Source organism: Anopheles aquasalis, chromosome 3 (assembly GCF_943734665.1).
Source record: "Anopheles aquasalis chromosome 3, idAnoAquaMG_Q_19, whole genome shotgun sequence".
Lineage (NCBI taxonomy): Eukaryota > Metazoa > Arthropoda > Insecta > Diptera > Culicidae > Anopheles > Anopheles aquasalis.
Genome location: NC_064878.1, coordinates 42,676,564 through 42,699,063, shown reverse-complemented (window position 1 = coordinate 42,699,063; position 22,500 = coordinate 42,676,564). Strand labels below are relative to the sequence as shown.

At 48.1% G+C, this 22,500-nt stretch overlaps 1 protein-coding gene across 4 annotated transcripts in view; it reads left to right on the top strand.

Annotated features, from left to right (window-relative positions):
- The window catches only part of LOC126577218 (cyclic nucleotide-gated cation channel alpha-3), an 80,500-nt gene that overhangs the window by 43,664 nt on the left and 14,336 nt on the right, over window positions 1-22,500 (top strand). For 3 of the 4 annotated variants that reach the window (XM_050238679.1, XM_050238678.1, XM_050238676.1), the window contains 3 exons: window positions 16,916-17,067; window positions 17,183-17,324; window positions 18,233-18,370. In XM_050238679.1, the coding sequence (XP_050094636.1) occupies window positions 16,916-17,067; window positions 17,183-17,324; window positions 18,233-18,370 (432 nt within the window). Of the gene's footprint in view, window positions 1-16,915; window positions 17,068-17,182; window positions 17,325-18,232; window positions 18,383-22,500 lie in introns of all 4 variants that reach the window. The other variant, XM_050238675.1, reaches the window with a different exon arrangement.

The following is a 22,500-nucleotide window of genomic DNA, read 5'->3' as shown; positions in this document are numbered from 1 at the left end:
TCCAAAAATTGAATGAAGACACATTTTTTCAACGTTTCAACATTCACCAGATAATGAAGCGAGATCCTTGCGTTATTTAGCGATTTAAATTTCTATTACAAACCCTTTAAATTGTGTAAATTTTACCGGCTACCTGGCGCCTCCATCATTTCGTATTCCCAGTGCGGTAACCAGTTTTGGAATTGGAACGGAACGATCCAACCACAAAGCTGACGTGAACAAAAAGCGTTCTCTATCACGCTGCATAATTACTCGTCCCAGCCTAAGTATCTCGGATAACCAGAATCTTATAATCCACCAAAGCCAACTCAATAACCAATACCTCTTGTTCATGCAGCCAAATCACAACCGATAGCGATCGATGCTGGCAGCAGCAAATCTTGAATCGTTAATCAATCTTCCTTCAATTAGGGGCCACCACCCGGCAGCAGCAGCAGCAGTATCTCCCTTACAGTGCACGGCAGTAAAGTTAAATAAATTTACACAAATTAGCCAACCGTAACCTCGTTAAAGTTCGCGTTTTGCGCTCGCAATTCCCTCACGCCCTGTTCCGATTACCGGTGATTGCGTTAAACGCTTTGCAAGGCTCGGTGGCCCTCGATGGACGGCATGAGGTTGGCGGAAATTATCTTCCGATCCGAACGCTTCCATCGCAACGTGATCTCCGGCTGTCGGTAATGATTAAGAGACGATCTCTCTCTCTCTCTCCAGTCTCTCGGTTGACCTGTGTACACCAGTGTGTTGTTCCATTCCGGTGGCAGGTGGTCATGAATGGGAAAAATAAATTAACTTCCGATGCACCGATCTGCGTCGGCTGGTCGGCGTAGTGACCATCACTCTATCCATGCACACATCCTTCCAGCCACAGACTGACAGTACATTTGTGAGTCGCCGGAAATGAGAATTTATCGCAGCATGAAGCAACATCAAACGTGTTGATCCGTACGCTCCAAGAGTTACTTGGCAAAAATTAAACAAACTACAACCCCCAATGGATTCCTTTTCTCCCCGTGCGGTCATGGCGATGCGCTGACATGTGCATGTACGCCCGAGTGACGTACAGTGGTGTGGAGAACGTAATTTGATGCCCATTCGTCATTCAAACTTTATCCTCATTCGAGTTTGTGTTTTTGGTGCTGCATTCGAGGCTAATTAAAGTATCCACTGCCGTGTATCTACTACCAATTTGTTGAACTTTTGGCGTCAAATTGGTTACGAAACTATGCCGAAACCTGACCAAATCTGTCCGTACTACATCCGCTCGCCCAGACCATCTCGCTGGTTCGCTTGAGGGAATTACAAAAATAGAACCTCAATTAACATTCGCTAAATTCGTGCTCGCCATCGTCGTCGCTATACGCTCGCCTCTAAACTCATTCAATTATAAGCTTAAAGCTCGTGCTGCTGCTTCTGCTGCTGCACCTCTCCTCCTCCTCCGTCTCGGCCAGGCTCTTTTGGGTTAAATTTCATCAACGTAGATTGGCAAACAGCCGGCTACAGGGCATGATGGTGCCTCTGGGCAGCTCGCGATGCTGGTTGCCGGCCTCAACCATACCGACGCTGGCATGACAGGAGATGAACAAATTACCGTACCCTCGCCAGCTAGCTGGTGGGGTGTCTCTTCGGTTCTCTTGCCCTTGCCGGTGCTAGTTCTTGGGTTCCGCTTCGCTCTCGTTAGAAATCCAATTCGTCAACCCTCCTCCGGGCTCCCGTGATACCGTCTGGTACCTGGCATCTCTTACCCGTTGGTGGTTTTGTCGCAATGTGTTCCCCGCGGCGTCGTCTGTGGAGGCAACAAATAAATTCCTTGGATAATCTTAATATTTTATGGATTTACATATTAGATTTGTTTGGTTGTGTAGCATGGCCAGGCTGGGCCACGAATTGAGGCCCCAAGACGTTCGTTGCCAGTGCCGAGAAGACGGAGTCCTCCAGAACATTCCAGCAAGGGGCACGTGTGCAGCAACCGCACCATGCTCACCAACCGGAATCTACTGGGAACAGCCATGGCGTGGCGGCATGAATTTCCACGAACAGAACGGAAGTTGCGTTGCGTGGCATTTTATCTTGAGCACGAGCTTCGACATCGTTGGCGTCTTCCGGGGGGGGGGGGGGGGGCTTCGCAGTTCGCTCACTCTCTCCGTTGTTGCGACGACGCGTTCTCGGTCGTTGCGTGGAACAAGACAGACTTTCCAGGTGTCAATGGGCATCATCGAGCTGTTGCTGTTGCTGCTGTTGCTGTTCGAGTGATTGGCACACACAATGTCTGAGAATGTTGTTTTCGGGTTCCGGGTACCAGGTCGCATCGGATCTCGGGCCGTGAAGCCGTGACAAAGAGCCGGGAGTGACGTTTTTTTGATGTTAAGGGTGCTTATCGTACGCGCAGGATGGTGGTCCAGTCAAGGTGGAATGAGGGGAGGCCACTCGGGGCAGCATCCTCTTCACCATATTGATATCGGCGGTGGTCCGGGTGCTCTTCCTCCGATGCTGCTCACGAATTGGTTGTTTATCGATCTTTGTGACGTACAAACACGTCCTTCTGCTTCTTCTTCTTCTTCTTCTTCTTCTTCTTCAAGTGTCCTTTCGACTTTTGACGGCGTTCCGTTGGATCCTGTTGGGGGGCCTGCTTGAATGTTTTCTATTTTTCAGCACCAGCGGCCACAGTGATGCTGGGCGCCGGATTTTGACGACATTTGATGGTGATGCGCACGTTGCTGATTGAATTTACCCACGCGTCACGCGCCACACCATGATATCATCAATGAACGGGGATTGCTGTATGTATGGGTGCATGTGAGTGATGGTGGTTTTGGAGTGTAGCAAACGATATATTGATTGCGGTAAACAAATCAATGCACACTCTTCTCTTGCGATTCGATCATCGTCGTCATCGTGCACCCCTTCTTCTCCTCGGTGTCGAGGACAGGATCACATCACCACCAACGAGCGAGTGTGAGGACGAGTCCGACAGACAGAGCTGTCTCGCAGCGCAGGATTGCCGATCGCAGAGACCGTCGCCGCAGAGGAGCAATATTTTTCCGTTACAACATTATTGGTTGAAATATCACCTTTCTGTGGCCACCAGTGTGTGTCTGTGTCAGTGTGTGGGCATTGATTGGCAAATTTCCCCCGCTCCGGTACAGTCAATACGATGAGGTAATGGTGCTGGATGGAGAATCGCCGTTGTTGTGATGTTGTACCATCTGATTTATCGGCCATGTTTCGAAGCGAAGCAGAAGAAGAAGAGTCCCACAGTTAATAGAATGATTTGTCGTCCCCGTCGCTGTCATATAGGGGAATGAAAGGGGGGGGGGGGGGGATACGATGTTCAAGTGAAGTTTCGGGGAGTCGTGGCACATTGCACTCTAGACTTGACTTCCGACATAATTTGTTGCGCTCCCAGGGCCAGAGCGAACCAAAAAGAGGAACTTGTTCCACTTGGAAAAGAGAAATTTGTTCCACTTGTCACAAAACATAATATGTCAGCGAATCGGTCGTTTGCGTCGTCGTCGGTTCGATTGTTGCTGAAGTTGCTGAGGCTGGTTGATTGGTTCACTTTCCCCGTCATGTGAACTTTATGTATAGGCGTATAACGTTCACATTTTCAATGCCAATGGGAAGCCATTTCGCGTGAGCTGCTTGTGCGTTGAGCTCGTGTTTGAGCGATTGCTTTACGTACAGGAACCGTCGTACCGTTAAGATTATTGTGGTAACAATGTTTGAACAGAAGGGGAAACATCGTACAGTGAGGGTACACGGAACAGCACCCGTAAATGAGCCCCAAAACGGTATGTGCCGCCGGTGATCTACCTTCTGTTCTCTGTTTTTTTTGTTTTTCGTGGGTTTTTTTTTCGGAGGAGAGGCATGGGCACCTCGCCTGTGACGGGCACCACTCCTCGAACACCTTTCGAGTCGTCTGTTAAGCTTGTAATGGTACCACGCGGCATGTAGATGCGTGCGTTCGTTAGCCCGAGGGGTGGTAGCAATCACCCCCTGCAAATCACATAAGAACATGGAAAGCAGCATTACCGCGTCGTGATTGCTATGAATTATTCAAACGCGCCCACCGTTCGCTCATCCAGCATCCCCAGCCTGTCCAAAAGCTGGGTGGCTGGTGCGTGAATGTGTGCCACGGTGGCGGTGGTGTGTCAGATGGTGACTACTTCCTCTCCCCCTCCCGCCCTCTATCGCTGAGTAATGATTGCCTGGAGGGTTGGTCCGAACAGATGTTTCTCCGCTCTGCCGTACGCTCCCTGCAAATCACTCGCTGCAGCGTGCTTTTGATCTTTTTTTTTGTTTTCCTCCTCTGGTTTTGCTTTAGGCCCCAGCAGACATTTCGTGGTTTTTCTTGTTTCTTCTTTTGTCATAAAAGGACCTTTCCTTTCCCTTCCCGTTCGAAAACTACATAATTCTTGTCGCTATTAATTGGGAGAGCGAATGAAGCGCGTGAGTTCGAGGCTTTTCTGCCCCTTCCGGCTTGCTTGCCTCCATTTCATTCCCTTCGCTCTTTGGCGACGATGAGGCTTTTGAATAAATTACTCAACCGCGAGCGGGCGACATGCTGTTAACGTGAGCGCTAGCAGCCTCGGTAGCAACTTTTCCTTCCCATGCGTCACTGCTGCTGCTGCTGCTGCTGCTGCTGCTGCTCCTCTTCAACACGAAAACAACTCTCGAAACAACTTGTTCGTGGCGACGAGGGGCGTTCTCTCTCCAGCCCAGGAACCAGGAAACACTGACACGCGCCAATCGCGTCGAGTGCAAAATAAGGTGACTCAACGACGACGGCGATGACGACGACGAAGGCGAGCAAGCTAGAGCAGTAAATGCAGCAGAAAACATCGGCCCCTTGGCGCCCCACAAAAACATAATTTTGACGAATACGTGATGATCCGTCAGCAAGTCAACCCCCTGCCCTGCCCTGCCCTGGTGCTGGCCTCTGACCGCGAGATCCATCCATCTATTCATCCGCCGCTAGCGCTCACGGCAACGGCAAATGCAGAAAAATCTCTGCGCAAATCGGCTCAGCTAAAAGCCAACATACGGCCACAGCGCACAGCTGGAGCTGGTACCATGCCGGGTGTGCTGGAGTGAAGAGGCGAGCCTCCGCATCGCCGTAAACGACACAAACGTGGTACGGTAATGATGTGATCGTGCTGGAGCTGTTAAATTGACAACATAATATATGTATGCCGTACTCGTACACGGGCTTATGAGGCTAGACGGTGCCGCCCGGAGTCACTGACAGCCACGTCACTGATGCCAGGCACCCCTCGGATAGACATTTGGAAAGGTTTCATCTCGCATCTTTTATTTTTTTTTTTTGGTCTGCATTCGCTTCTTTCTTGAGCCGATCCTTCAGATCCTGCTGGATTTCTATCTCTGGATGCTGTGGCTGCTCGTCTTAAGGATGCAAAGGAAGGCGAACGATATCGCGTTCAGCTGTCAGGTTCGCTGTGGTGTCACTGCTGTCCTGGCCCTTGGCTGGCTGGCTCGTTGCAACCAAAAAAAAAAAACGGTAACAATGGCCCTGAAATGGGAGCACTGGATGTCACCGAATTGGGGACAACGGAATACAGCAAATACTCCCCGGGGAAAAATGAGAAATGTCTGGCAGGCTGGCTGGCCCGATGGAATGGTTGGAATGACCGAAAATGAAAAGCGAAAAAACAGTCCTCGGGTTCGCGCGCAATGAGGGAGCCCCTGTGGCAATACGAGCAAAAGTACAAGAAACAAATGTCACTTCAAACGAGCATTTCACAAACCATTCATTTGTGGTGCCGGGCCCCTCGAACCATTTATCATAAATGCCTCTTAGCGATGCGCGTTCCATTCCATCCTTTATCAGGGCGGTAGCATCGCAGATCTATCTTTGATTATAGCTATTACCGAACACAAAACTTTCACTGGCGCTCCTTTCCTTTCCCAGGGCTGTGGTTGTACCAACGTTGAGGAGCAGAGCGATGGTTTTGACGAAGGCTCGATTGCTGGCATGAACTAAAGTGTTGCAGTGACTGGCCTGGTCCGTTTGCTTGGTGAAACTGACTCAGAGGAGCCGGTTCTTTGAATTAGATTAAGAGTTTATCGTCTTACGCTCGCCCTGGGACGTATCATTTGAAGAACAGCAGAAGCAGCAGCGCCAACATTCAACACTAATCGTACTGCAAGCATAAAGCTTAAGGCACTTGATTTGGTTATCACGATAGCACCTACTTCATTAGAAATGGGGCCGCCATTTAGAACACATTCGGTAGTGCTTTCACTCCATAATTATCATAACTTTGAGGTACATTAGCCACCGAATGGAAGAACCGACGCCCTAGTGCGTTACAAGCGTTACATCACTGTTTACTATCAATGGTCGCTCCCATCGGCAACCGTTCAATATGCTCAAAAGCTCACCGAAGGCAAAATGAAAGCATTCCTTTATGTCAACAGGGTGGCGACGGTCACTGCTCCCTCCATGGGGGGGTCGTAAATATTTTTTGGGGCTAAGACGGATGAATGCGAATGACTGACACTACATGACTTTGCAATAAGGTCCGATCCGGCGTCTTCAAGAAATCTACCACCACCACCAGCAGCAGCGAGTGACTAATGGCTATTTTGAGCCACCAAGCGGGCCCCCGGCGGAGGTGACCACCGGATGATGTGGATCACACCGACCGTGCTGCCCGAGTTGCTGTTTCTGCAACAGCCTTCCTTCATCCCATTGAGGATTTATGCCAATTCATGCTTGTGTTCGAGCGGGTAGGGACGGGTGAAGGTAAAGCTTCACGCACCTTTTGTCCCTGCACTGAATCCCTGCTGCTGCTGCTGCTGCTGCTGCTGCTGCTGCTGCTGCTGCTGCTGCTGTCACTTGAAGCAGTATTACGTCGCTCCACCTTCCTTGTGGCGTCGTGAAGCACCCTGTTGCTTGGCGCTCAATTGCACACACAAAAAAACATGCCGGAGCCTTACACGCGAACAGTCCGTACGTACTATTCATCCACTCAACGCCCGAGCGAAGAGGCGTGTGATGGAGCGACTTTTGCTGCTTGAAAAGGTCAAAGACAGGCTTACAGGAACAGCAGGAACCTGGGGTGGAGTCCATCCGTGATTTCTCCGTGGTTGACTTTCATCGAAGAGAACAAATGGAGGCGCGTGGATTTTTTTTGCGAAAAAACCACTGCATCCCACTGCACAATAACGCTGGTTTGTGTCTCAATTCCTAGAAAATAAATGATTTTCCTCATATCGAAAACCGATCGCGATTGAAACCGTACGCCAGCGAGGCATATCCGTTGCAATTCGAATTTTACGGTTCCACGTTCGCGTTCCTCCTTTGTGCTCGTGGCATACCACAGACTCCATGGCATCGAGCAGCAGCAGCAGCAGCAGCAGCAGCAGTAGAATAACAGCCTAACGAGCTTCCGCTTCCCTTCGCCATCGAATGTTTGGCTTCCGCCCGGTCTTCCGTTACGTGACGTGGCAGGAATGTGTGAACGTGTGCGGCCGTATAAGTTTACGGAGGGGCATTCTGATTTTTTTATTCGGAGCCCTTAAGCAGTGTTGTGCCTGCAGCGCTCACCAGCTTCGTACACTGTGTTGGCGCGCAGCAGGAGCAGCAGTTTTAACGAGTGACTGGCCTGAACCCATGTGATGCACTAGCAAGCCACTTAGTCATCGTGGCGAGAGGTTTTGCTGTTGTCTCAACGACGATGACGACTACTCCTAAGACAATGACTCCTCCAAGCACCGTCACAGCAACACACCCGGGCCCTTCGTTTGTTGACGGAAACCGAAACGGTGGCGGTATTGGCGCCAGCGTGAGGTGAATACTGACAATGTTTCAACTTTTGCCTACTACTTCCCAGAACGCTCCCAGAGATCAGGTTTCTTTTTTGTCCATTTTCTGCACCCTCTCGCGTTCGTTCACCCTCCAGCAAACAGGAAGCGGATGTGGTGTGCGTTAAGAAAGAAAGAGGGAAGTGAAATATGGAAGCAGTGGAGCAGAAACCACCAAACAACGACGGCCTAGAATCAAACACAGATACATGGAGCATAAGAAGAGAACACGAGGTAAACAGCAGTCCAACCAACCAACGACGACGACGACGACGACGACGATGTTGATGATGGTTCCAGCTCATCGCAACACCATGAAGTGACGAAAAGTGAAAAACACATCCTTAACCACCGAGTGCTCGCTTTCGCTACTTCGCTCCCCCATCCACCCCGCATCGTTTGCCGCATCGAGAAGCAGACGAGTTGAAATGGAGGCGCCCACCACACCGGCACATTATTATGCGGCTCCGTTCCTTTTCTAGGAAGAAGAAGAAGTGCCACTTCTTTCACTCACTCACTGCGTCTCTGCTTGGCTCGGATGCTATGCTGCCCTGTGTGTCCTCTAACATGACGGACAGGCCGATCCGGGCGGTTTCGTGTTGCTTCGCAGACCCCAGGACCACCACAGGAGACCAGAGAGAAACGGAGACCACCGAGAGCGTGTTGGGCTTGCCCGGCTTGTTTATGTTGGAAAAGTAAACTTACCGAGTGACACCGATTTTCAACACTCTGGGTGGCCTGTTGAATTATTGTTAAAATGTTGGCACCTTTATCTTTCTAATTTCTGTCTAATTCGTAATGGGCACGCACCCCCTCAAACTGCTCCACCAACTCCGGTAGAATGAAGGCACGGCTTGAGCTCGAGGCAAACGAGCGCATCGTGAAATGGAACGAATCTCTCGGAAGTGGAGATTCTATCACCGCACAACAGATGAGGATCAATTGTTTATTTCTTATTTACACACCGTACCGAGCGGCACGCACAACTGAGCTACTGAGGTGTCTGTCGACAAACGGAGGGAGTTCCGGACCGTACGTGATCGGAGGGCCATCGTCAATCAATCGTTTCTTATCGATATTCCGTTTGTTGCTGTGTTGTGTCTTTGAAAGCACGGCTTAAGGGTATGCAAAGCGACATTCTGATTCGTTTCTTTTTCTTGTGATTAAGTATGTAGCTTTGGTTTCGATGGCTTAGATTAAATTCAAATGGTCTCTTTATCATTCACGGTGCAGAGACTTCAAAAGAATTTAGCAGAACGACAAGAACCTGGTGAATGATGCTGAAATACTTTAAAATGGTTCGGTTAGGATTTTCATAGGAATAAAACAGTACAACATAACAGTGATGCTGGATACAGAATTGTTTCAGTGCCTTATTTAGGATGTGTCTTGTTGAATTATGCTGATATTAGCGGAATTATGAAAATAATTAAGAGACACAGAGACTATACTTGCAGTACAACACAATTGTATTGAATTTACCGTTAATATACTATTGTCTGGTAGTTTAACGAAGGCATATGCAACCATTTGGATCGTTCGTCCTTATAATGTTTAAGAAAAACTAAAAATATTGGCACGAGTTTCGATTACTGCACGTATGATGTGAAGGTTTGTCGTTTTTCTTTGGTACACAATTCCCTTTTGCTGCTTTAAATTATATTTTGCAGAACGCTGCACATCTCTAGAATGGCTGAATACCTGTTTTAAACGCCACTGTTACCGTAAGCGATTAGTTACTTGTTTAATGAAAAATTGCTGATACATAAAGTAAGTTCAAATTCGTGCAGCTATTTACAAACTGAACTCATGAAACATTCTACAAATATCATTGAACACAATTTTGAATGTTGTAAAAATTACTCTGTTTACTCAGTTATTAGAGTGAGTTGCGAGTGAGTGAGCGCTGGAGGATTCGGAATTAAGGTGCGGTAGTAATTATGAAATTCAACAAAAAAATTTCAACATTTAATCTTATTTTTCTCAGCCTCCAAACAAACGAGATATGTAATCTGCTGACCATATGCCCCTCTTTGTATATTCGCTTCTTGCTAATCGACATTACTACCCTCCACAAAATAACCTCCCCCCCCCCCCCCCCCGCATTCGTAATCAGGAAATGCGGTCCGTGAATGTGCGTTCTATCGTAATGTAGCCTCAATATGCATCAATCTCAACGAATGCTAGTGGCATTGTAAAACGTAAAAACCACTCAACCACTCATTGGATTGGGGAAATGTTTTCTCCAAAATTAATTTCCCATCAATTCATGGCATTGACCGAATCCGAACGACGGTTCTGCCTCCCGCTAAAAGCATTACCACCGTCGACGTCATTTTTGAAAACGGAAATAGAAACCGGTTTATCATTCGCATCATTCCCCTGGGGCAATCAATCCCTTCTGTCTCCTGTTGTTTCGCTGTTCCATCTTTTTTTTTTGCGCCCTTTTTAATGACAACAACATTCAATCATAATGGGATGGAAAAATTGATCATTTGTTTGACCAACCGAAACCGGCTGAAGGATCGGATGGGGCGAGGCAAAGGAGAATTTTCCAAAAATCGGCTTCTGGCGCAAATCAATCGGTCAAGTTCCGCTCCCCCGGTTACCGCCTTTCCAACGGTGCGATACTGTCAGCTGTACATAAACAAAGCGAGCAAGCGAACGAGCGACGAGCGAAATAAATTCCGTAAACTGATGCTGTTGCTGCTTGTGGCAACGTCCTAAAAAGGAACCATGGAATGGAAATTTCGAGCAGATTTGCCTTCTTCCTTGGCTTCTGTGGCATCACTGAACGGGCCACTACCAGCCGGGCCGTCCGACCGACCAGTCAGCCTTTTCACTTCACTTCTTTACAGAACGCTGGCTCACTGGCAGGTTGGCTGTTTGGTTGCTGGATTCTTATCTTTTTTCCTTTTTGCTTCCGCTTTCGAGTCTCTCGCTCCACGCTCTACGTAACGAGGAAATCACATCCTCACTCACTCACTCACTCTCGCCATCGCCTCTCGATCTCGAATCTCGAGAGAAGATGTTGAAGTGAGACAGGAAGCGTGTACGATGCGGAGAAAGGAACAACAACCGAATTGAGTGAAACTTTTTCCGGCTTTTCCCGGATTCCAGCCCCCCCACCCAATTTCCCGTTCCCCAGCCAGTGAGCCCTGGAATCGATCAGGGATGAAGTCTATTTTTAGACTTTGGGAAACTCAAACAATCCACTCGCTCGCTCGTTCGTTCGTTCGTTCGTTCGCTCACTCGCTCTCGCGCTCTGCTTGTGCGAGATTGGGTTGTGGCCAGGCCAGGATAGGCTCTGGCTGGCGGATGGCGAGAGCGTCGCACCGTTATCGACCGTTTCACTGCGGCAGAGAAGCGCCAGCAGCAGCAACGTTAAAGACCGACCAAGGCGAGTCTATTTTTAGCATCACCGCAGAGACTGGCTTTCTGTTTCCGGTTCACCGCACCATCGCGTCGTTGCCATCAGCCACCAGCCACGCGCACACACCGAGGACGCAACTTTCTCACTCGCTCGCTAGCGTCTCGTCCTCTCGTCAGGGACACTCCGGAAGCTCGTGACCGGAGGCCGTGAACGAACGAACCTCCGGCCTTTGTTTATGTGCGTTCTCATGTTCCACTCTCCCTCCCCTTCCTCCCCTTTTTGGTATCGTGTGTCCAGGCGGGTGTGTCTAGTGTGTGCGCAGGGGATAGAAAGTAGGTTATGTACACGCCGAGTACCCGAGTAGCGCTGCGAAAGAAGGACCGAAGAGAAAGAAGCAAAAGATGAATCCTTTGGCGGGGTTTTCCTCGGCAAGAAAGGAAACGAAGAATCCTGCTAACTTTGGTCCTCGTCCGCGGTCCTGCACCTCTCTGGGCGGGGGGTGTGTTCAGGTTGATTAAAGAGAAAGCGAAGCTCTGGAAGGAAGCACTCAGGCACGGCCACCGTGACCTGGACACCGCGCTGTGGCCGGTGTGTCCTTTGAGCTTTGCGCTCCGGTTCCACGGGTGCACCAGGTGGGTGCGAGAGTCGCACCTGCACCAAATGGAATCAAGCATCATGCAAAGACCATGCTACCGTTCCCTTTCCTCCGTTGTCTCTAGGGCTGTTGGACAATTCAATTCGTCCTCGGGCGGATCCGAAAGGTTGAAATGCTGCTGCTGTGTATGGCTGGTAGTACAAACATACCGTTGGAGCACTAAGACTAACAGCTGCTTCTAGTGAGGATGCTGTCGCTGCTGCTGATGCAGCTGGCTGATGATGGGCACTCTGTTGCATTTGCATTTTGCATAAAGCAACAACATACGTCATCGCCACGACAGCATCAGTACAGTGCATCAGCAAGCTATTCACTCCCCTCGAGGTGCCACATTCGGTTCTGTTTTGGTTTTCCTTCGCTTTCCGCACCTTTCCGTCCAGTTTCAGTGCCGTTTCCCGTGTGTAGGGCCATTTTTGGGGGGCATTCTGAGTTCCTTAAAACAATGGCCACTTCGCACGCCATTGAGTGTTCTTTCACGAGCACGAACCGGCTTTTGCTATGACGCAGAGCAGTAAAGGGTTTTCCGGGAGTCACTGTTGCATCATAACTCGCGTCATCTCCTGACGCTGACGTCATAGCCCGGATTTGACCTGTGAGCACGGGAGTTCCATGACCCGTGAAGTACGTGGGCCAATTGTGTGTTTGGAAGTGTTGCTGCAGGCGTTCGACCTTTTGGACGACATTATGAACCTTTGCTGCAGTGGCCCGCGAGTAATGCCGATAGAGAGCTTCTGGTGAAGAGGAGCATGTTCAGTGGAGTCCTTTGATGATCACTCCTACTTTAAGGGGTAGCGAGGGCAATATTTGCCTTTGAGGATGTTTTATCAAGAAACCAATCAACTCTACTTTTCATCTATATGATATTAAACATTAAAGAAAAGTTTTTCAGGAATGTTTGAATGAATTTTGTGAAACCTTTGTTAGAAGTTTCGCTCATGGCATCATCTTTTTAAAGGTCTATCTCCAAAAACTGCTCTTTTTCTATTGTCCATGGTAGCTTTCTCCTGGATCATAAGAAATATACAAATCGATACGCTTTTGTTTGTTAGATTACAAGTTTGTCCAGATAACCGCCGTTTTTTATTTGGTAAATTTGCAATACCTCAATTATCGGTAGCATTTTGAAGTTTTATCAACATAAATAAAAATAATTTTTAGGGTTTTGCTGAACGGATTTTACATAATTGTTTCTAATAAAATATCAACGATTTTTGTGGAAACTCCACATAAATACTTGGTAAATAGCATACAGATTATATAATCAAAAATTCAAATCGATTAGTCCAGATTATTTTACGCTACGCTGGGCACCAAATTTTGAAAAAAATGATTTTGTCTCTTTAAAGTAGCGTGCTACATGGAAAATGTCATTAAAAAATTAAATACCCTAGCTCTTTCCTAATTTCGACCTACAGCAATCAAGCAATCCACTAAGATACTTTCTTTATCGACTAATTCATTCCTCTTTATTAGAATAAAGTGCAACCAGGACAGTTCAAATTGCCAGGCACGTAGCAATAGTATTTTCGCGAGTTTCTCAACAAACTCCAATACTCCGTTCTGCTGCCGGCCCACTAAAACCCTAAACTCGTTATGAACTGATACGACAACGACTAGTCGCTCACTGGCATGGACACCTCCTCCAGCCCTAGAAGCACCGGAAAGCACGTTCTGCCGAGACCGATTCCGGTCGATTGGTTTGTTAAACCCGCAACAGTCCCAGGTTGTTCATCGGAATCGCCGATTGCGTACGGACGGAATTCTGTTTACCCTTCAGCACTTGCCAGCCTCAGCTGCCAGTACCATGGTTCTGTGCACACAGACACACAAACACCTGGCACAGCTGTGCCGATGTTTGTCACAGCGTGTTGTCCGGCTTAAAACAAAGTTTGACGCATTTGTCACCGTCCGTTCGTTCGTCCGTCAGCGGCAATTACTCGGTGCGCACTCGGTGTGGCCCCTCACTGCTCCTCCATTGTTTGCCTTCATTCCAGACACACTCACATACACATAAGCACACTCCACAACAAGCACATACCCTCGGCACAGCATCCCTCTCTCAGCACAAAAGCCATCGATTTTGTTTCATAAATCATCAAAACGAATATAATCGGATCGACGACCTGGAAGAGCTTCCTCTCCTCTCCTCTGGTGCTACTCCGGTGGGTGGGGGCCTGAAAGAGCATCCAGCAGCAGCAGCAGGAACATCGGCAGCAAGTGGCACGTGCTTTTAACTGCCATTCCACGCCGTCACGCCTCGCTGAACGCATGGCTGTGGATGGCGTGGCGGTGAACGACGGTTGTTGTGAGCGAAAACATTTCGGATTGATTTCCTACCCCGCTGCCCATTGGAGAGGAAGATAATTAGAGAGTATGCGTATGAGGTGGACGGGATGCGCTCGCGTGTATTGGCTTTGTTAACAAACAAACAACAAAAAAAAAACAACCCACCAAAAAGGAACTGGCTACCATTATTTATGGCGCTCTATTCATTACGTTATGTTGAACCAGAGAGGGATGGAATGGGTTTTGGGGAGTGTGAGACTGGGAAGCGCGAGGTCGTAAAAGGCCGTCACACTCACTACAAATGGACCGTGCTTCCGGGTGTGTTAGGCAGGAGCGCTCAGTTCAGCGCGATAGTGGCAGACGATTAAGCTCGCCAGGATCCTTGCAACGGGGTTGGGCGGGGCAGGAATGGTGTCGCATAAGTCACCGTTACAGTTCATTGGAACCATTTGTTTTGAATAGTTGTTGAAGTTCGCTTTTTCCTCGCCAATTGCAAACGAACGCTTGATACTTCGTTCTGGATGGCACGCAATTCCGTGTTTAACGTTTTCATTTTTATCACAGCAGAGGATGGTAAGCGCTGATTCAAGTGCCTTTTATGTGCGTGAGCATTTCATAAGCAGCGCCATAACAGTGTTTATAATGTTAATGAATTTTTATTTCATGAAAGATGAATAAATTATGAATTAAACATAAAAAGGATCAGCCAGTTAGGCTGCCAAGGTTGGCTTTGTAGCGATATACATAATTATTCCATAGCAAGGATAGCAGCATCGGTCACCATCATCAACATCAATTATGTGGTGCAGATGCGGATTTTTACTACTTGAGCTATTTTTGATGCATGATTATTCATTCTGTACGAATTCTCTAATCGTTTTTGCGTCTGCACGCGTCTCAAACTCATATAATAGCATGCGGGCCACAATTTTAAGTAACAACCAGTCCGCGGGCTATTTCACCACATAATTTGGAGGGGCATGGCTTTATTAAATTTGCTTTTCCCCACCAAAGCCCATCCGGTGACGGTGTTCGTGGCCACAGAGGTAAAGGCAATTCCAAAACTGGTCGCCGTGCCGGGAAAACGAAATGGTGAAGCTCCGTTGCCGAAACCCGATGATGGAGGCGCCAGGTATCCGGTAAAAAATTGCATACTTTCAGGAGTTTTCAATAGAGATTTATGTGGATAAATAACCCATGGTTTTCAAACTCCATTACGTTAAAAATGTTCAAATGTTGAGCAAATGGTTTTTCATTCAATTTGTGGAATATCAATATAATTGCAGATATATTATCAATCTTAAATTCCAACATATTCTCCTGAAGAAATGGCGTTGATGTGCAGCCATTGAGGCAGCATTATGCACACCGATCATTAATCATTTAGCATTAATAGAATAAAGAGCAACGCGAAATGCTAAAGAGAGCATAGCCCTGTTAACACTCAACGCGCTTGAAAATATGCTTCTTTGAAAGCACTTTACGCTTGAAACTTTACCAACTCCACAGCACGTTAGCATATCTGATTCCGAGCCAGCAAACCATCCAACCAATGGTGATGGCATGACATGAGAGTTTCTAACTTTGATCGTCCTCTCGCTTTTCTCCTCTCCCTCGCTCACACCATCAGAAGCGACAATATCTTGACAATGTATCAAGTGCCATCCGTTGTGCTGGTGCACATATGCTCGAACATGCTATCGACAGCGGAAGATAGTATCGGCTCTCTGGAGGAGGGATTGGGCACCCGTTCCCCGTGGTACCGTTTGCCGACGGTTGTTCTTGTTGTTGCAACACTGAAACATTGTTGAACCATCGCTCACTAATCGATCCCCCACTCGTCCCCCGCTCCTTGTCAAGGGAATCCCTCATGGTTGAGCGGCCACACCAGAGCCGGACCAGAGCTCGTTGCCGTTCTAGAACGCATGCGAAAGAGATGCAAGTCTTGTGCCTTTGACCTTTGTGGCGGGGGGAATCCGGTCCCAAGGGGGAGGAAGAGGGATCGGGGATAGTCCACAGCATAATAAAAGATAAGTGTCATAAAGTCTGCTTAATGTCGGGAAACTTGCACCACTCTTCCCGTTTCCATCCCGCTGCCATCAGTGCAGGGTCAGTTGGTGGCATTGTTGTTGCATCAGTGTTGCATCGCTGGTGATGGCGCCTTCCAATGGCGCCTTCCGTTACGTCACCGACGAAGCAGGGGTGGATCAGTTCCGGTGATGGTAACGGTGGTGGTTGGTGCTTGATGTAGAACAGCACCAACAGCCGGAAGCGCAGCAACAGCAGCATGGACAACGGAGCTGGAAAAGAAGCTCCGAGAGCCAGGGGAAACAATTGCCATCACACGCCGTCGCTTCGTCGCTTTCGTTGCATTAAAAGTGCAACAAAGAAGTGCTCCTGATGCTGCTGCTGTTCATCAGGGAATAGAAGGATGCAGATGCCGTTTACTGTGGTACTGGGACTTTGGTTACAAGTTACAAACCTTGCACTGCCATCGCACTGGATGGTAAAAGGTCATCACGGACACTCACGCGCGCGTCCTGTGCGTCAGGCGACCACCCGATGCGCTGCATTTACTTTTAATCAGAAAGCTCCTTTCAATCGACGCTCCATGGTCGCTAGCTGGCTAGCTGGCTGGTTGGTTGGTGACCGCGAGGGAGTTTGATTAACTTTCGCATTTAGCGAGCGACCAATCGATCGACCTTATCCCGTATCTATCTATCTATTTCACCGTCTCTGTCTTTCTCTTCACTGCGTGCGCGCGTTCCATTTCACAGCCAAGCTGGACGGTGTGAAGACCTACATGCGGATGCGACGAGTGCCGAACCATCTGCAGGTGAAGGTCATAAAATGGTTTGATTACCTCTGGCTGACGCAAAAGTGCTCGGACGAGGAGCGAGCTGTATCATGTCTTCCTGATAAATTAAAGGTAAGTCACCATCAGTCGGTCCTCCACCTGATCTAATCACACTCTCTTGCTCTCTCTCTCTCTCTCTCTCTCTCTCTCTCTCTCTCTCTCTCTCTCTTTCTCTCCCCATTACCAGGCTGAGATAGCTATAAATGTTCATTTAGATACACTTAAGCGAGTAGAAATATTTCAAAATACCGAGGCAGGATTCCTGTGCGAGCTGGTGCTAAAACTTCGCCCGGTACTGTTCTCGCCCGGTGACTTCATCTGCCGAAAAGGTAAGCTATCCATTCTCCCGCTACTCCTCTCCTCCCAAAAACACTCGTTCTCCCTCTCGCTACCATCCGTTCTACATCTCGATCGCTTGGAGCTAGCGAGTTGTGAGCCGCCGGGGGGCTAGTACGTGACTTGCATTCCTCGCGATGAAAGCGCTACAACCGCGACGTGGCCCTCACCACGAAACTAGTGCACCAACTTCCACCCCACCACCACCTACGGTGGGGGGTGGTCCAAAGAAAATTGTCTTCGCTAAATTTCGCTCCCGAGAGTGGTATTTACGTTACGGAATTCCACGTTGTGCTTAGCGCTCAGTACGCGCTCTCGTCGTCGTCGTCTCCGTCACCGCCGCCGTCGTGACTGCAGCGGGACAATTAGATTCCGTGTCGCACTCCTGCTCCCGATCGGATAGACGCCAGTGCGTTCGTCTGTTCCGGGGTCTAGAGACCGACTACAATGCAAGCACGCGTCCTGGCTGGAGCGATTTTCCAACTTTGCTGCGAGTTGGTGGTGGGCAAGTTTTGTGCGCGTCTTTTCCGGATCGGCACTTTTTCATTCCCGTGCTTTACTTTCTTTTTTTTCCTTTCGTTTATGTGTTGTTTAGTTGCTTTTGGGGGGGAACTCTCGTGCACCAAACGCGTGTTTCTGGAGAAGGCATCAAATTTGACGGAAAATTATGTTCCTCAGCAATGGCAACGAGAAAAGTGAAGTGAAAAGGAAAATGCGCCTCCTGATTCGAGGGAGGAAAATTCAATTTCATTCCATTTCCATTTCGTGGCCGTGTACTTTTGTTTGGTTTTTGGTTTCCATTTTTTGAGTTTCACATTCAAATTTTCAACGAATTTCGTACTAACCATGAATGCACGCGCGTATGGACGTCTGTGTTCCCTCCCTCCCTCCCTCTTCACAGGTGAGGTCGGCAAGGAGATGTACATAGTGAACCGGGGCCGGTTACAGGTGGTGGCCGACAACGGCAAAACGGTGATGGCGTCGCTGAAGGCCGGCTCCTACTTCGGGGAGATCAGTATCCTCAACATGGGTACGGCAGGTAAAGCGCTCGGTAAATATGATAGCCAAGCAAAATACTGTTGTTATTGACGTTGTTATCTTTTCTCATTCATCGCTCGACACAAGAACTCTGTTGCGAAAACCAAAACCAAAGAAAAAAAACCGCGCTTAAAAGCGCGCACACTAAGCGCGGCCATTAAAGCGCCTTGTGCCCTCGAGATTCTTCCATCCTTCCTTGAAAATACCCTTCCCACGATCACCATCACGATCACGATCGAAAGCAGTGCCCATACAAAAGTGGACGCACCTCAAGCCCTCGATTTTCCTCAGTAAAAAAGAAACCCACAACCGGCGCACCAATCCAGGCGCTCAGCTCCGTCTCTCAATCCTCGATCCTCAAATTCGAGCGAATCCAAGGAACTCCAAAGCTCACCAGGCGTCTTCCAGGCAGCACCAGGTGTCCCCCACGGGAGGAATCTCTCCTTCTCCGTTCTGCTCTGCTCCGCTTCTTCTTCTTCTTCTTCTTCTCCGTCTACTTCGGTGCAACAAGAATATGGCCAGCGCAAGGCGACGGCGAGGTTTAAAGCTAGGAGCCAATCTCTTTTTCTTACTTATCATAACTGGCCTAACTTCCCCCTTAACTCCCCCGTTACTAACCACCCTTTCCATCCAGTTAAAGTAGTTAGCAAATTGTGCCCAATTTTTTTTTACGTAAACACCACCTTTAGTGGCGTGCTCAGTGCTGTGCCCTCATCTCTTGAGTTGAAATGCAGAAAACGTTCCCCTAAAGCTCTCTTTTCCTTTCGAAATGCTTGGCCCCCGTTTTCATTCTAGATGTACCTTTCGGTGTGTTTGTGTTTGTATTTCGTTTCCTGTATGTGGATTCTCTCTTCCCAGCCGAGTAGTAGTGTACTAGTAGTGCCAGAATGCCAGTGCGAATGAGTCATTTTCCTCAAAACCCTCGATCGCTTCTTCACTTAGTCCCCTTGGTCGGTCAAACTGGTCGACTGATCGTCGAACTTTACTTGTGGCCACTAGAACAAGAAAGTATCGGAAATCTGGAAGAGAAAATGGCAAAAAAAAACTTTATACTTTCTTCTTCCGCTCAATGACGGTGCCCGCTCATGCTGGCGAACCATCATTCTGTTCTAATGCGTCATCACTTCAACTTCTGATCCCACTGGTTCTCTCTCTCTCTCTCTGTCTCTCTGTCTCTCTCTGTCTCTCTCTGTCTCTCTTTCTCTCTCTCTCTCTCTCGCTCTCTTTATGTGTCCATTCCTTGGCTGCCTCTTTCTCTTTCTTTTCTATACTCTCTATCAATCCCAGTTAGTTTCTGGCTGTTCCTTCTCTCGATGTGCCTTCTTCTCCTTCTTCTTCTTCTTCTTGGCTGTGTGTATAGTAGAGGGTCTAGTGGCCAACCGTACGAGTATGCCTAGTGTGTAGCGACAGGCTCGTTAGGCTCGTCGGCTGGTCGGCGGACGATGTAGCGCTAATTAGTTGACCCAATAAACCCTTAGCCTGCGAGTAGTCATTCCTTCCATCTGGCTCGATGTTTTAACGTGACGTGAACCGTGAAGGTGCGCCTCAGGGCCACCACCATCACCAATGGCTTACCTCCCTCTCCCCCTCTACCCCTAGGATCGTGAATTCCCTAGCATCCCTTAGTAAAAAAAACAACAACAACAAAAACCAAATGCAATAGGAATGGTGTAGCGCGAATGAGAAAACCAAATTGAATGCATTCTCAGTAGGAAACCCCGAACAGAATGCGAATGATAGAAAATGCGGCAAAAAGCGAAGTAACGAAAACAAATCCAAATCAATCAATAACCTAGCGTTCAGTTGAAGCTTTGCTTGGCTATTGTACCATTACCACCACACACAAAAAAAAAACACACATTTAAACTAACTATATGATCGTACTTTATTATAAACATTAATATCTATATATGAACATGTTTCTAGCATCCTTCTTCTCACCTTTCATTAGCTCCATCGAATGGTTTTTTCTTACTTGAATGTGTTCTTTTTTCGCATATCATTCACTCTGTCTCTCTCTTACTCTCTATTTCATTATCTCTCCACCCCCTCCTATCTTTCCATTTTTCCCCTCTCAGTGTGCGTTAGTTGTTACTCTTGTTTTCACCAACTTTTCGTTTAACTCGTCTCCTCAATCAGTTTGCTCCTTTTTCTTGACTCTGTGTGTATGCGTCTGGTGCGATTAGCAACAAAAGCATCCCCCCCCCTCGGTTTGACTGTATCATTAGTATATTTTCTGTCGCTCTCTCTCCTTGTATCGGCTGGCTGAACAGCAGCTCTGTTTATGCTGAGTGTTTTCAAGTTTGCTATCGCCTTTCATTGACTTGGACTTCCCTAGCATAGCGCTACCCCCAACCACCCCCCCGGATTGGCCTAAAATGTGATGCTCTTTTTGTTTTCTTGGCTCTTTCTAGCAATCTCAATGCTCCAATCATTCTTAGCACCAACAATACCTTACTTATTGTGTTTTTCGGATTTTTATTTACTTTCTAAAATATTGTTTTTAAATTTCTTAATCCTATTCAACGAAGAAAGGAGAACGAGTAATACGCTTCTGAGTGCTGGACGATTTAAAGCTCACCGTAATCATGGTCCTCACAACTAGACGCCGTAGCCATTTTAAAGGGCAAAGATGGAGTATCCTGAATCCAACTCCATCTTAAACTACTTTAAGCCGACTAACCTATTCCCGTTCCACGCTCCGACAGGTTTCTTGAGAAAAACTCTTTTAAAGTTTGACTAGCACCATGCACGGTCGTACGGTCCAACGAGCCTTGCTCCGCAACCATTCGGAGGGATCGGACTGCAATTTAAATCACAATTAAATCCCATCGGCTAATCCCCAGACGCTTGTTGAATCACAGCTCCCTCCGGAAGCTCGGTGCCAATGCATTCAATGTGCGCTAGGAAAGCCTAAAGAAGGGAAGAAACCAACGACAGGCGATCGTCTCCTGTCGGTCGGTGCTGGAAGCTGAATCGGAATCGTTAAATTTCCATTTCAAATCTGCAGATTAATCAGCTCTAATCCGTAGCTGGAACATTCTTCCCTCTCTCCCGTGTACTGCAACTGGTAGTGCTCACACCAACCACAACTTACTTGGCCTAATTATATGCCTTGGACCTCCGGATCTCAGATCCGGAACTGTGTTCCCGTTCCTCAGGCCACCCGTTTGCCAGCAAGCAATGAAAACCGATGACTGCCAATTTGTCGTTCACTTTGACACAGTCCATCGGGCGAGGGAAAGGGAAGAGAGAGAGAGAGGGGATCGAAATTCTAACGAACTTCCTGACGATACTTTTACCCGAATGCACTTGCACACACACCTGCGTTGGCCACAGGACAAACAACACACAAAAAAACACGGTGGAAAGAGGCAATGGAGTTTGAAATAACTTTACCAACTGCAAATTGAGTACGGGATGGTCTCGATCCATCCGGTCGTGTGCTTCCCTTTGTGTACCCAGCCACGGGACTGACCAGAAGGATATTGGTTTGCATTCCCGTAAGCCACCCAGCAGTGTATCCAGCGCTCCGGATTTGAATAGTGTGCAGATGAAAGGACGGCCCCGAACCGGTTCCGCAACTCAACCGAAACGGAACTGAGAATGTTATGAGGTTTCACCTGCCAGATTAAGGTACAACTTTTACTACGTCCCAGGGTGTTCCAGACCATCTGTACTGGCGGTACCCTAAGCCAAAGTACTAAGCAATTGCTCAAGCTTAAGCGAACGAGAGTACAGATCCGGCTAGTTACCAGAATCGATGAGCAGCAGCCGCCTTTCAGTGTAAAGTTGCGATGGAAAAGCTTCCAATCTTTTTTCGTATTTGAAAAGCTAACCAACCGTTCCTTCCACACCTCTTCTGGCCCTGTGTTTACTTTGTCTCACGAGTGCCCTTAATTATTGTGTCACGCGCAGTTCGCAGACCTCCCCTGCCCTCAGCACTCAATCGGTACCTTGCGAAGTGGATTGTCTAATTTTAATCACTCTTTCAGCGTATAAACTCTACCAAGCTAGTGCCACCATTATTGTCACCTCCCTTCCCTGGTGTCACATCTGTGCTTTCAGGCGAAAATATGAGAGCAAAAAGTGGACCCAGAAAGAGAGTGAAAGATAAAAAAAAAATGCCAA